Source organism: Drosophila mojavensis, unplaced genomic scaffold, assembly GCF_018153725.1.
Source record: "Drosophila mojavensis isolate 15081-1352.22 unplaced genomic scaffold, ASM1815372v1 contig_49, whole genome shotgun sequence".
NCBI lineage: Eukaryota > Metazoa > Arthropoda > Insecta > Diptera > Drosophilidae > Drosophila > Drosophila mojavensis.
In genome coordinates this window covers 1,772,098-1,784,809 of record NW_025318872.1, presented here as the reverse complement: position 1 = coordinate 1,784,809, position 12,712 = coordinate 1,772,098, and the positions used below count along the sequence as shown (strand labels likewise).

At 39.5% G+C, this 12,712-nt stretch overlaps 5 protein-coding genes across 5 annotated transcripts in view; 2 read left to right on the top strand and 3 right to left on the bottom strand.

The window, feature by feature from the left end:
• LOC6577914 overlaps positions 1 to 5,829 on the top strand; it is a 186,356-nt gene extending 180,527 nt beyond the window's left edge. Inside the window, exons 12-13 of the mRNA XM_015165898.3 lie at positions 489 to 564; positions 4,289 to 5,829. Coding sequence (XP_015021384.1) covers positions 489 to 564; positions 4,289 to 4,517 — 305 coding nt within the window. The 3' untranslated portion in view covers positions 4,518 to 5,829. The remainder of the gene's footprint in view (positions 1 to 488; positions 565 to 4,288) is intronic.
• Positions 5,830 to 6,680: 851 nt separating this feature from the next.
• On the top strand, positions 6,681 to 8,402 carry LOC6577911 (2-oxoglutarate and iron-dependent oxygenase JMJD4 homolog). The gene is made up of 2 exons (XM_032728884.2): positions 6,681 to 7,481; positions 7,535 to 8,402. The coding sequence occupies exons 1-2, from the start codon at positions 6,874 to 6,876 to the stop codon at positions 8,178 to 8,180; spliced, it is 1,254 nt and encodes a 417-aa protein (XP_032584775.1). The 5' UTR covers positions 6,681 to 6,873; the 3' UTR covers positions 8,181 to 8,402.
• Positions 8,270 to 9,452, bottom strand: LOC6577910. Its single transcript, XM_002003805.4, has 4 exons — positions 9,186 to 9,452; positions 8,898 to 9,124; positions 8,658 to 8,834; positions 8,270 to 8,599 (listed from the first exon to the last, which is right to left on the bottom strand). Exons 1-4 carry the CDS (start codon positions 9,390 to 9,392, stop codon positions 8,347 to 8,349), a joined length of 864 nt encoding a protein of 287 aa, XP_002003841.1. The 5' UTR covers positions 9,393 to 9,452; the 3' UTR covers positions 8,270 to 8,346.
• A 224-nt stretch (positions 9,453 to 9,676) lies between these two features.
• Positions 9,677 to 11,172, bottom strand: LOC6577909. The gene is made up of 4 exons (XM_002003804.4): positions 10,868 to 11,172; positions 10,585 to 10,811; positions 10,352 to 10,528; positions 9,677 to 10,293 (listed from the first exon to the last, which is right to left on the bottom strand). Exons 1-4 carry the CDS (start codon positions 11,066 to 11,068, stop codon positions 10,041 to 10,043), a joined length of 858 nt encoding a protein of 285 aa, XP_002003840.1. The 5' UTR covers positions 11,069 to 11,172; the 3' UTR covers positions 9,677 to 10,040.
• A 28-nt stretch (positions 11,173 to 11,200) lies between these two features.
• Positions 11,201 to 12,359, bottom strand: LOC6577908. The gene is made up of 3 exons (XM_002003803.4): positions 12,020 to 12,359; positions 11,556 to 11,962; positions 11,201 to 11,505 (listed from the first exon to the last, which is right to left on the bottom strand). Exons 1-3 carry the CDS (start codon positions 12,224 to 12,226, stop codon positions 11,241 to 11,243), a joined length of 879 nt encoding a protein of 292 aa, XP_002003839.1. The 5' UTR covers positions 12,227 to 12,359; the 3' UTR covers positions 11,201 to 11,240.
• Positions 12,360 to 12,712: the final 353 nt, after the last annotated feature.

Below are 12,712 nucleotides of genomic sequence, written 5' to 3'. Positions count from 1 at the left end.
TCTTAGAGATCATAAGAGATAGACAGCCAAAGACCTGCCTCTATAATAATCATTTATTTGCATTACACAGTATTTAGAATCAGCTCAATTGCTTGCTGTCGCTTGCTAATTGTTTGCTTGCTTTCTTTACAATTTTTTGGATGATTCTTTTTTTTTTTTTTTTATTTTTATTGTGCAATTGTCTAATGTGACGTGATTTGGTTTCCATCTCTTTTTGTCTTTTCATGGCATTGTCTTGGCGCCTGGACACATTTCAAATTTGCAAAATTTTAATAACGACGGCTTATGATGATGATGGCAACAACAACAACGGCGCTCACTTAACAATGGACTCTAATGAACTCGACAACAACAACAACAAACAACATCACGCTTGAATGCTTGTCATTCGATATCCTGCTGACCAACACAACGAAATGCAAAATGACACTCACACACTCGGACACCCGCCGATATACACCCACACCCACACACACACACACACACAGCGCATATTAATCACATTAAGCGCGTTGCTGGCATCGATCACGTTGGCCTCGGCGCCGGCTACGACGGCATTAATTAGTAAGTAAAAGTCATTTATTTCACTTAAATGCGCATTTCCCTTGGCCACAAGCTTCACAGAGAGCAACTGCTATGGTAACTGAGAAGCACTGTCTCCCTCTCTCTCTCTCTCCCCCACTCTCCCAGCATCTCTGTCGCAGCCTCTGCCCAGGTGGTTTTTAAGTTATTAATTGATTCTATTTAAGTACAGCAGCTTTAAATTGGCATATTGCGGCTGCCAATTCATATTGCGGTTCGTTAAGGTCTCCAAAATGGGCAGTGAAAAAGTGAGAGAGGTGAGAGAGTGTCAGGAGAGGTAGAGAGGTTGTTTTAAATAAGCACTGCGAATAATTACAGTGGTTGCTAAGGGCAGATGTACTATTTATCACCGCGAAGGCTTTGAGAATTTTTAATAACTTTATATATCGAGTAATACACGCTTACAGAGCGCAGAGAGTATATTTAAGACATTAAGACATTTATATAAATACATAATACATAAATTTTTTATTGATATGACATTTGTATTTTCCTCTAATTGATAATACAGATTAGCGGGAGGGAAAGAGAAGAAGTGGTGAGAGGCACATAAAGAAAGAGAGGATGCAAGCAGGAGAAAATTAGAAAATTAAATTAAAGACAGAGAGCGGGAGATAGGGATACAGAAAAGAGAATCAATGAGCATACAATCAAGAGAGATCGAACCAGAATAGAAGAGAGAGTAAGGGAGAAATACATGAATAAAATGATTGAATGATCAGATATAATGAAATGGCATATGAGAAGAGATCAAGAACGAGAACAGTAAACAAAATGGAAAGTATTCTCAAATGAACAAAAGGCTTTACAGATCCCTTGATAGATTATAAATATATAGAAATAGATTATAATCAAATAAGTTTTCAAATTTTCATAAAATCTCATTAGAGCCGCATACAATCAGCAGTAGAAAAAGTTAATAAAATAAGAAACTATATCCTTTTTAAACTTCTATTTAAAGGAGTCCTATGCCAAATTAAGATCAAAATTTGTTTTGTCTATTATAAGCATCAAATAACAGGAATATATTTTAGTGTGTGTAATCTTTTCTATATCTTTCAGTGTGTAAAATTCTATTAAAGCAGACAACTGTTAATGTTTATTATGTATATATATATATATATATATATATATATATATATATATATCTCTTTCTCTCTCTCTCTCTCTCTTTGATACATCCACTTTATAAATACACCAAAACTCCAACACCTAAATTAGTTTGAGGGAGAAATAGAAACAGAGAGTGGGAGAGAGTGAGAGAGAGGTATATTTGCCAAACAGTTTCACACTTCAATTTAAATTGAATGGTCCCTGCTGGAAAGGGCTCACACTGAAAGTGGACTCAATTTCGTTCGCTCTGATGGTTACCAATATGTCAGAGACCCACACACACACACACACACACACACAGACCCACCCATATGTACACTGCACTCATTATCATTAGCATTCAACGTTATCAGCAGCAATAACTCGATAACGCTGTCGACCAAAAATTTGCATTTATTTTCGTCTCACTGGCTTTTATTTTGGTGACACAGAGCACAAAAATAAACAAAGCCACGAAATTTGAGGAGCGACGATGTTCCAGTATGTCCTGACCCTTACATACACACACACACACACACATACACATACACCCTGAGACACCCGTCCATTTGTTGCGTGTTTTTCAATTAAATATTTTTACTACATGCCACACAAATTTTGCAGCCACAACAAGTCGCTTGTTGTTGTAATGCGACATGCATATGAAAATTTCCGACAACAATTTTCATGTAAATCAATTTCCAAAACGAAACGAAGTTTATTTCGCCAAAAAAGCAATAACAACAACAACAACAACAGCAACAGCAGCAGCACTAATAAAAAGAAAAATGTCAAAAAACACAACTGAAATTGCGCTTATGAATATTTATAGGCCACTCTCACAACACACACACACACATATATATATAGAGTCGCACACACGCACAGTGGCACAAGTATTTCACAATAAATAATCTAAAATTCTATGAAATTACAAAATGTCAAATGGTATTTTTCCGGCTCGAACCCCGCATGGGCAACCACAGCCACGCCCCTGGGCGTTGAGTGGCATTTAATGCGTTTAACAAGCAGCAATTGAAGCTGCGTTGTTTTCGATATTGCTCCTGCTGTTGTTCTTGTTGTTGCTGCTGCTGGTATTACTGCATTCCGAGCCACTTCAATGACACCTGACACATTTTCATAGTTTTTGGCCAGGCTATCGCATATTTATGCCGAATATTTTTTGGAATATTTATTAAAATACACTTGAAGTGCGTAGAGAATTTAAGCTGTAGAATGAAGAATGTCACAAGTGTGTAAAGTGTGTATATATACAAAATAAATTTGCTAAATTTCCACAGTTCATTTTCGATGATATTGAGTCTCAATTAATGAAACAGACAAGTTGTTTCTATTGATGGCAAATAGGTGCAATTTTTGTTTAAATTTAAAATATTCTTGTTCTTCGAGGCTTCAAAACTACTCGTAATCACCCCAAAACTTAACCAACCGATTTTAAAATATTAAAGAAGTTTGGGTATATAATAGAAAAATCATAGTCGTCAAGAAGGAGTATTTCGACTTCGTGTGTTAGGCTCGTCTATTGTTAATTAAATTTACTTTTAATGCGTGATTATTGTGATAAATTTATCATGTGGAATGCGAATTGAATTTAAAGCACACGCCATAACCGCAAATGGGAGATATTAATTTACGCACAAACAATAAAATACCAATGCGAAATGCATGCGTATAGCAATAGCAATTGGAAGAATGCACACACGCCTTTGAGACGTGGAACCGCAAAGGAAGCTTAAACATTATAAATGCGAAGCTTAATAAAGGACAACATAGTCAGATAGCAGAAATTGGGTTTTGTTTTTGACTGAAGAATGCTTGAAATATATTTATAGCTACGACAATACAGGGTGCTTCACTAAAGGGCAGATGTCAAGAAAATAACTGCATCATATATAATTTGCAGTCGAAAAAGAAATTTATTTATTTAGTTTTAAATTTATTTAGTGTCTCTCTCTCTCCCTCTCTCTGTGAGCACCCTATATTGTGCTTAAGCACGTGCATATATTCCGTTTCCATGTCATTTAAATTGTGGCCTAAATGCTGCATATAACAGTAAATTATTATTTATTCGTACTTCCTCCTTCAAGTGCGACCAGGAATATAAATTTATTATTTATATGCTATTATATTTGGTTTGTTTGTTATTTATTAAGCTTTGACTTGTATAAATTCCTGCTATCTCTCTCTCTCTCTCTCTCTCTCTCTACTTTATTATCCGAACAGAGTTTGGGTACATTTAGCGTCTGGTTTATTGTTTAATTTTTATGACCACATTTACCATTAAGCAAATAATATATAATTGAAGGCCCCTGCTAAACTGAATGTGCATAGGAAATATATAATATGTTGCTCTGATTTAATGCCATTTCAAGGGGATATTGAGATATGTAAATACGTTAAATCGCTATAAAACAGTTTGAGTATACATTATTAAAATTCATAATTTAAATATATATTTTTCTTAGAGCTCTAATAAGCAACCCTGGACTAATAAAATGATATAATTTATTCATTTAAGTTTCACTTTATTCCAATAAACTCAAATAAAAATATTCATTTTCTTCCTCTCTCTCTCTCTCTCTCTCACTTGCAGCACTCCCAAAGGCCTGGAGGATGTTTCGTCGTATCCCACTTTATTCGCTGAGCTTTTGGGTGGGGGTTGGACCATGGATGAGCTGACTAAATTGGCTGGGGGCAATTTCTTGCGCGTCATGCAGCAGGTGGAGAAGCTACGCGATGAGAAGAAGGCCGCCGGACTCAAGCCCTACGAAGATCATCCCAATTTCCGCACTGACGATCCATACAATTGTACTTCCAGCTAATTAAATCTAAGCATTAGAGCCAAACAGGTTGTACAATAGACCAGTTTAGTGAAGGTGCATGCAACGAAAATCTATATAAATTCAATATACATATATTTAAAAAATGAATACACATAGAAATTAATTATGTGGAATATTTCAAAAATAAATAAATAAATACAATTGCATTCTAGTTATGTAAGATATGGCCTAGCTATGGTTTGTATAAGCTTTAAGTATATATTCATAAGACTACGAGTATTTGGCTAGTTATTGCTAAGTTCTAACTAAACCTAAACCTTTCGAATTTTGTTGTTGTTAAGTTATGAGACAATCTACAGACTGCCAAGAGAAGCCACAGCACCCACACTTTACAACAAATCGTTGAGATTTATTTGAGAAACACACACCAAAAGGTTTTTTGCTGTCCACCCAAGCCAACTGCTCCGACCGCTCCTCCCATATGAAATTCGCTAAAGATTCCCCAATGACGACTTTCAACTGGACCAACAACAGAAATAGATCAAATATGAAATACAATATATGCAGAATACAATTACCATATGTTTCCGACTTTATTCATTTAGTTGTTTATGTGAAAAACTACATATCAAGCGTGTAATAAATATGATACATAAAATTGAATTAATTTCTTAGATTAATGCTAATGCAAATATTGAAAGAAGAAGAAGACGAAAAACAAGTGGGAAAGCATACACTTACATTGAATATTATATTATTATAATTATTATTATAAAAAGTATATTAAATATTAATAAAATATTTAGGAAATTGGGGCGGGCATTAATTAAATGTTTATTAAACAATTAGTTGAATTTTTTAAGCAGTCGTATAAACTATATACTGAACGGCATAAATAGCGTACCACATACTAAATTAGCACAATAAGTGAAAGAAAAAGTAGGCGTGGCAAATAGCTAGAAGTGCATGCCACGCATACAAATTGTAAATAACTGAAATTAAAAAAAAAAAAAAAAAAAATGAATAAATATATTAATCTAACTACGAATGAATTCTCCCTAAACATAAACAAAAGAAAACTCTGTCAGTATCTCTGTACCTTCTGAACCTACAAAACAAAAGAAAGTTTAGTCAAATGTGCGTAGCCCTAAGTAAATAAATATACACACAAAGAATAAAGGCAAAGATAAAGATAAACTCAATAATTGTACATTTTCTATGCAAATATTTAAAAACTATTGTTAAACTTTTTATGGCGCATTTTATACGATTTTGTATGTATGTAGTTCTGTACATAGGATTTTTACCTACAGTCACACACACTCATACACTAGCACACACACACATACACCTCTATGATTTGTAAACCTCTATAGTTTTCTAGCAAATTACATTTAATATGCATAATATTACAATTGAAATAACAATTACAATTACATTGTATCTTAGTAAGTTGTTAGTGGAGCGTTAGATTTTAGGTTAACTGTTTGCCTATAAGGCGTGAGCATGAAATATCTGTAAAGTTTACATACATTACTACATATACAATAAATATACGTATATAGAGTTACATATATTGAACTTGCATATGCAACTTATACAGCAAACCAATTCACACATAATAACAATTCAATTCGAATTCTTCAAACACGCGTCACTTACTACTGCGACGATCTTTGGGTTATTGCATATAAGAAATGATACACATGAAACACATATTGTATGTAAAATCCAAATTGTAGTTAAATCTTGATAATGGATAAAATGTTTAGCAAATAAATTTCAATAAAATGACAACAGAGTGCAGTAAAAAAAAAAACTAAATTGTTTATATTATTTGTTTAAAATTTAAAGGAAAAAAAATGGAGCATACTTGTGGTTTGTGAACTTGCTAAATATTTGAACAGTATTTCACTCGAGATTAACAGAGCAGGCTGACAACAGCACATGTACAGTATACAGAATTTGAAGGGGTGCACTGCTTTGCTGTTTAGCACTTAACATTATTGAACAGCACTGTCTTTTAACAGTGAGCACTCAAATTTTACGCATTACATTATTGCTCCTCATTGGGAACGGCTCCACAGACAAAGAGCAGCAGCAGCACTACGCATTTAAATGAGTGAAATTAACAGCGCATCTGTGACGTCACAGAATTTCCTGGTATGTTGAAATATTATCAAACACAACATAAACAGCAAAATATTCAATGTTAAGACGAAGTAAATTTTCAACATTAATCAATTAGTTGTTCTTTAAGGTATGCCATTTATATAGGTATATTATGGTGCTCTGAGTCTCTGAGAAATGTATGGCCATCTGTATGCGTGACCTTATAGCACAGCAAAATCTCTAGTCATATTTTGTTTACGTTTTTTTGTTTTGTTTTTCTGACATGGCGTCAGAGAAAGCGGCGCCGGAGCTGCTGGCGCTGCAACCACGACCAAATCCACACCCAGATGTGGATAACACTGACATTCAGCGGCGCCACAGCAAAGAGTTGAGCTACAACGAATTCTACTGGCGCTACATGCACGCCAATTGGCCGGTGATTATCACCGATGTGTCCAACACGTGGGAGTGCCGCAATTGGGCGCATAAGGACGACGATACCGATACTGCAAATGCTAATGCCCGCAACCACAGCCCCATCAATTTCAACTACCTCAAAAGCCGCATTGACGATCTCGCCGTGCCCGTGGCCGACTGCAATGCAACCTATTTCAATAGCCATGCCAAGCTGGAGCTGAAGTTCCATGACTTCCTGGAGCGCTGGCAGCGCAGCATGGAAGTGGACAATTCAAAGTCGCAGACAACGGAGCCCAACTGCAACGTTGCCAAGGATAATCTCTACCTCAAGGACTGGCATCTGGCTGCTCAGCTGCCGGCATATGAATTCTACCAAGTGCCCAAGTATTTCGCCTCCGACTGGCTGAATGAGCAGCTGATTGAGCAAAAGCGCGACGACTATCGTTTCGTGTACATGGGACCCAAGGACTCCTGGTAGCTAATAACTAGCCAATAGATAGATTCCGCTAATCATTTTTTCCCTGCAGGACGTCATTCCACTCGGATGTCTTCGGCTCCTACAGCTGGTCCACAAACATTGTGGGCCATAAGAAGTGGCTCATACTGCCGCCTGGTGAGGAACTAAAGCTGGCCGATCGTCTAGGAAATCTGCCTTTTAGCATAGACGAGTCGCTGCTGGAGCGGAACGACGTACGATACTTCACCATCAATCAAACTGCCAACGAGGCTGTCTTTGTGCCCAGCGGCTGGTATCACCAGGTGTGGAACGTGACGGACACCATCTCGGTCAATCACAACTGGTTCAATGCGTGCAATGTGCCGCTGGTGTGGCGTAATCTCCTGAGCAACCTGCAGGCTGTGCACAGAGAGATCGCGGACTGCCAACAGATGGACAACTTTGAGGCGCACTGCCAGACCATGTTGCGGGCCAGCTTTGGCATTAACTACCTCGATTTTATAGAGCTTTTGGAATTCATCGCCGAGCGCCGTAAATCAACGACCAACAACAGCCAATTACTTTTCCATAGATACCAAATGAACGCCTATCATGTGCAATACGATCTCGAGTGTGTGCGCCAGCTGCTCAAGGAGATGCGGCAGGAGCCGAGCGTGCAGCAGTGCCCGGCCCAGCTTCACGAGCGCTGCGAACGGCTGTGGCAGCGGCTGCAGTAAGCAGCAGGAATAATATATCGAACTGAGAGTGTTCAAATGGAAGGCCTTGGCATATTTTTGTACACCAAAGTTGTATTCATATACAATAGTCAATAGTCAGTAGTATTTTATTATATCATATTATATTTGTAACGAATGAAAATGTACGGAGTCCGGGAGCGGGCATTTACTGCCCGTCCGGCCACATAAACTCGCCCGCCACGGGCTCAGTTCTCAGCCAGAGACATTGATCGATTACTTGGAAGCCCAGCTTGGTGAACATCGCATTTGAGGCTAGGTTATGGGGATTCACCAGGGCCATTACATCCAGGCCAAGGGCAGCGATACGCTGAGAGATCTTCTTGGTGACCAGACTGCCAAAGCCACGGCGCATATGCGTTGCTCTCACCTGTAGAGCGCCTAGGTATCCGCCCTGCAATCTAAGAGCAGCAGCGCCTAAGCCAGTTGACCTTGTTTTTTGTAGCCTCCGTGACTCACCTGATGCACCAGGCAACCAGCTCGTTGCTGTCTGCTGCATATAAGCCAATATTCGCGCAGAGGCGTATTTGACGCCGTATGAAGTACAAGGAACCTTCATGCCGATTGGGCCATTCCTCATTGATCAGCTCTGCATCCTGCTCACTGAGACTCTTCATATAGTAGCCAGCTGGTATGCTATAGAATTTAGGCATTAGATCATATGATCGCTGAGAATTTTAGTTATAATGACGAACTTACTCAACCTCCAGAGCAGCAGCCTTCTTTTGAGGCATGTAGTATAGGTCTGTCAAGTCTCTGTACTGCACCCTGAGCTGTTTAGCCTTGACGACCTGCTCTAGTGCCTCTATGTGACGAAATGGAATGGAACTGCATTTGAGTCCACTTGACCAATCAAGCAAATGCAGCGCCTCCGTCAGCAGCTCTTTGCCGCTGTCCAAGCAACCCATAAACAGCTGATAGCGATCCTATAAATCGTAGCTATTAACATCCACAATAATCAGTGTAAAAGCTACGACTATGACTAACCACGATCACAAAGAGCGCTGCGTCTTTAGCCCTCTGCTCGGACAGCGTGTAAGCTTTAATATTCTCCATCTGTGGATCCACTCTAAAGAAACCTATGAAATTATCTAGACAATAAAACTCCGCACAATATTTGGGCCATTGTTGCTTATAATGCTGCTGGTAGATCTCCAGCTGCTGAAGGTCGACACGTTCCAATTCGAGCGACATGCTCAGAGCTAAGCACAAAGACGACTGCCCGAGGCGAGTGAGCGTGACAGACTGAACTCAATTAGATGGAATGAAACATGTTTTGAAGAGCGCGAGTGAGTGAGATTAGAGAGGTGTAAGAATTTGTAGTTAGAGAGCGAAACAAATATTGGCCTATCGCAAAAGAAACTAATCGAGGGTTGTTGAGAGTGAGAGATAAAGGAAAAAGCTTTATGATATTTGCATATGATTTAAGATTTTTTTTTTTTTTTTTTTGTGTGTTAGTTTGTTTAAAAATATAACTCTTAAACCGTTAAAAAATTGTTTACTGTTTGGTTGTATTTAGTAGAAACAGTTATTTAATATGGTTGAATGCTTGCTGACATGGTATTATCATTGCTGAAAAATTCAAGTTTACAGTTGACTATCAGATAAAGTATAACATAGGTAAACATTTTTAGCAATAATAATAATAAAATAAAAAGGCATTATACAATACAAAACTTAAAATATATGAATAGTTATTTATATTGAGATAACTTCTCAAAACCTCTTCAATTATTTGTAGATATTTATACAAAAAATATGCGAATATCCATCAATGCCTAATCTAATGAAGAAGCCTTTTTCAATATCTCCCAAAAGTCACTGCAAAGCATTCCCTAGGAGTCACTCGCCCTTTGGCCAGGTGAAGCTGCCATTGACAGGCAGAGTGATTACCCAATTGCAATAATCGATTTTTTGAAAGCCCAGCTTATTGAATAGATGTAGAGAGGCTGTGTTCGTGACGCTGACTTCGGCGATCACATCATCTCCCGCCTCGGCAATGCGGCGAGCAAGGGCCCGGACTATAAGATTGCCGAAGCCGCGGCGTTTGTGCGATACCCGCACCTGCAAGGCGCCCAGGAGGCCATCTTGTGTTCTAGGAGCAGAAATTTCTTAAATATAAGTTCAATTAAATGGGAAATAGCATTATGAACCTGATGCACCAAGCCACCAGATTATGAGTGTCGTCCTCATAGAGGCCCATGCTCTGACACATGCGTATCTGGCGCTGTATGAAGTACAAGGAACCCTCCTGGCTATAAGGCCACTCCTGATCAATGATGCGAGCATCCCGTTCGGCCAACGATTTCAGATAAAAGCCTTTTGGGCAGCTGTTGAAAGAAACCGTTTAAAAAGAGAAGACACAGACAGCAGAGATATATCCCACTCTATGTCGAACTGCAGTGCCTGTTTGGCTGGCAGTTGGTGCAGGATACTACAGAACTGAAGTTCGATTTCGAGCTGCTTCTCCACGACCACTTGTAGCACAGGTTCCAAATATCGCTTAGGCATAGTGGTGCATTGGATGCCATTGGACCAGTCCAGCAGATGCAAGGCCTGTTTCAGCAAATCGAACGATTCACCCAGGCAACCCATAAGCACTTGATAGCGATCCTACAAAATCATCCGATGAAATCGTGATTGGTGTAAAGTGTCTCGCTCATAAATACCACAATTAGATAGAGACCCAGCTCCTGTGCCGTTTTATCTGGCAGGGTGTAGGCCTTCAGATGCTTTATCTCCGGATCGAACTTCAGGAATGAGATCATGTTCTTCAGACTATAAAACTCCTGGCAATACTTGGGCCACTCCCGCCTGTAGAGCGCCTGCAGTTGGCGCAGGTCTTGTACTTCAAGAGTTTGCAGCTTCATCTCTGTGGCTGTTGCTCGCTCAGCGGAAAACTTGTTACAAGATAGAACATTACGATGGCTGTGCTTTATAAAGTCTGCAACCGGTAAGATAATACTAATCTGACGCTGCTTAACGCTATACGGTGATGGGTGTCACATAATAGACCTTTGCTGTTTACTCTCTGTCTGCTAATCATTCGCTCATCTGCCAACTGAGTGAGCCCCCTGCCGTGGGCAAGCACATGCTCCAGTAATAATGCTCTCCCTTGATTAGCATAAACTGCAGCTTTTCAAATACTCTACATGCGGCCGTATTATTTAGATTAACCAGCGCTGTCACATCGTGATTTATGTCGCCGGCTATGCGCTTGGCTATGGCAGCGGCCACAACTAAGCCCAGGCCACGACGCTGATGCGTGTGTAGCACCTCCAGGGCGCCCAGGAAGCCGCTCTGCAATCTAAATGGAAAAATGTCATTCAAGTTGGCATTTATTTACCGCCGGCCTACCTCAAACACCAGGCACAGAGCTGTCCAGTTTCCTGCTCATACAATCCCACGTTGGTATTCATCTCGATCAGCAGCTGGATGAGCTTCAGCGAGCCTTGATGCTTAGCTGACCAGAGCTCATTGATGAGCTCTGCATGCTCCAGCCTCACATTGTCCAGAAAGTAGCCCGGCGGGCAGTTCACTTGCAGCTCTTTGGCCTGCTTGCAGGGCAGTCGATACATAATGGTCTTCATTTCGCGATCCATGAACAGATTATGCTCCCTAAGCAGCTGCTTGTAGATCGCGTGGTGCGTCTCGTGAATGGCGCTCACTTTATAGCCACGTGTCCAGTCCATCAGTGTTAGTGCTGTTAACAGCTCAGGTGTTTTTTGCCTGCTCAGATTGCTGAAGAACAATTGATAGCGATGCTGGAAGTGCCACAATATAACGTATTAAGCCCTGGGTAAGCCATATCACATACAGACCACTAGTAAAAAGAGCCCATCACGTCGCCAACCGCCGTCGAGTGTGTAGAATGTCAAGTACTTAGTACTGGGATTCTTTTGCAGCCAGCGCAAGTAGTTGTCCAGCCAGTAGAAGCCCACGCAGTGCTTGGGCCAATCTTTCAAATGGAGCTCCTTCAGCGCAGTTAGCTCAGCCAAATTCGTAATTGTTGTCAAACTTGGGGCCATCTGTACTATTATTTAATAATTTATAATTATTATTAAGCTATCTTAGTTACTTGTATTTAATTAATCTATTGATAAAGGGTGCGGCAGTGGAAAATTAGCCGGTGTTGAATTAGCTATGACAACGCTTATCACTCTATCATGCAAACTGAAGTTAACAGCCGATCAGCTGTTAATTTAATAGCTTCCACAAATGTTATGGGCAGAAAACTCTTCAATGTTAACAGCTGATCAGCTGCGTTAGGTGACTTGAACAGCTGTGTGGTATTAATGATGGTCTAAAATACGTACAACAACAATTGATAAGTGGTAATAATACAGTACACAGCATTCATATACAAAATAAATGAATATGTTTATTATTTGGTATGTAACACTTTAAAAGTCAGGTGCAATTGTTATCAAAGTCTCACACCAACTTGAGCAACATCATCATCATTTTTTACTTAGCAGTGAACGTCGTGTCACTGCTTTGTCTCTGTTACTTAC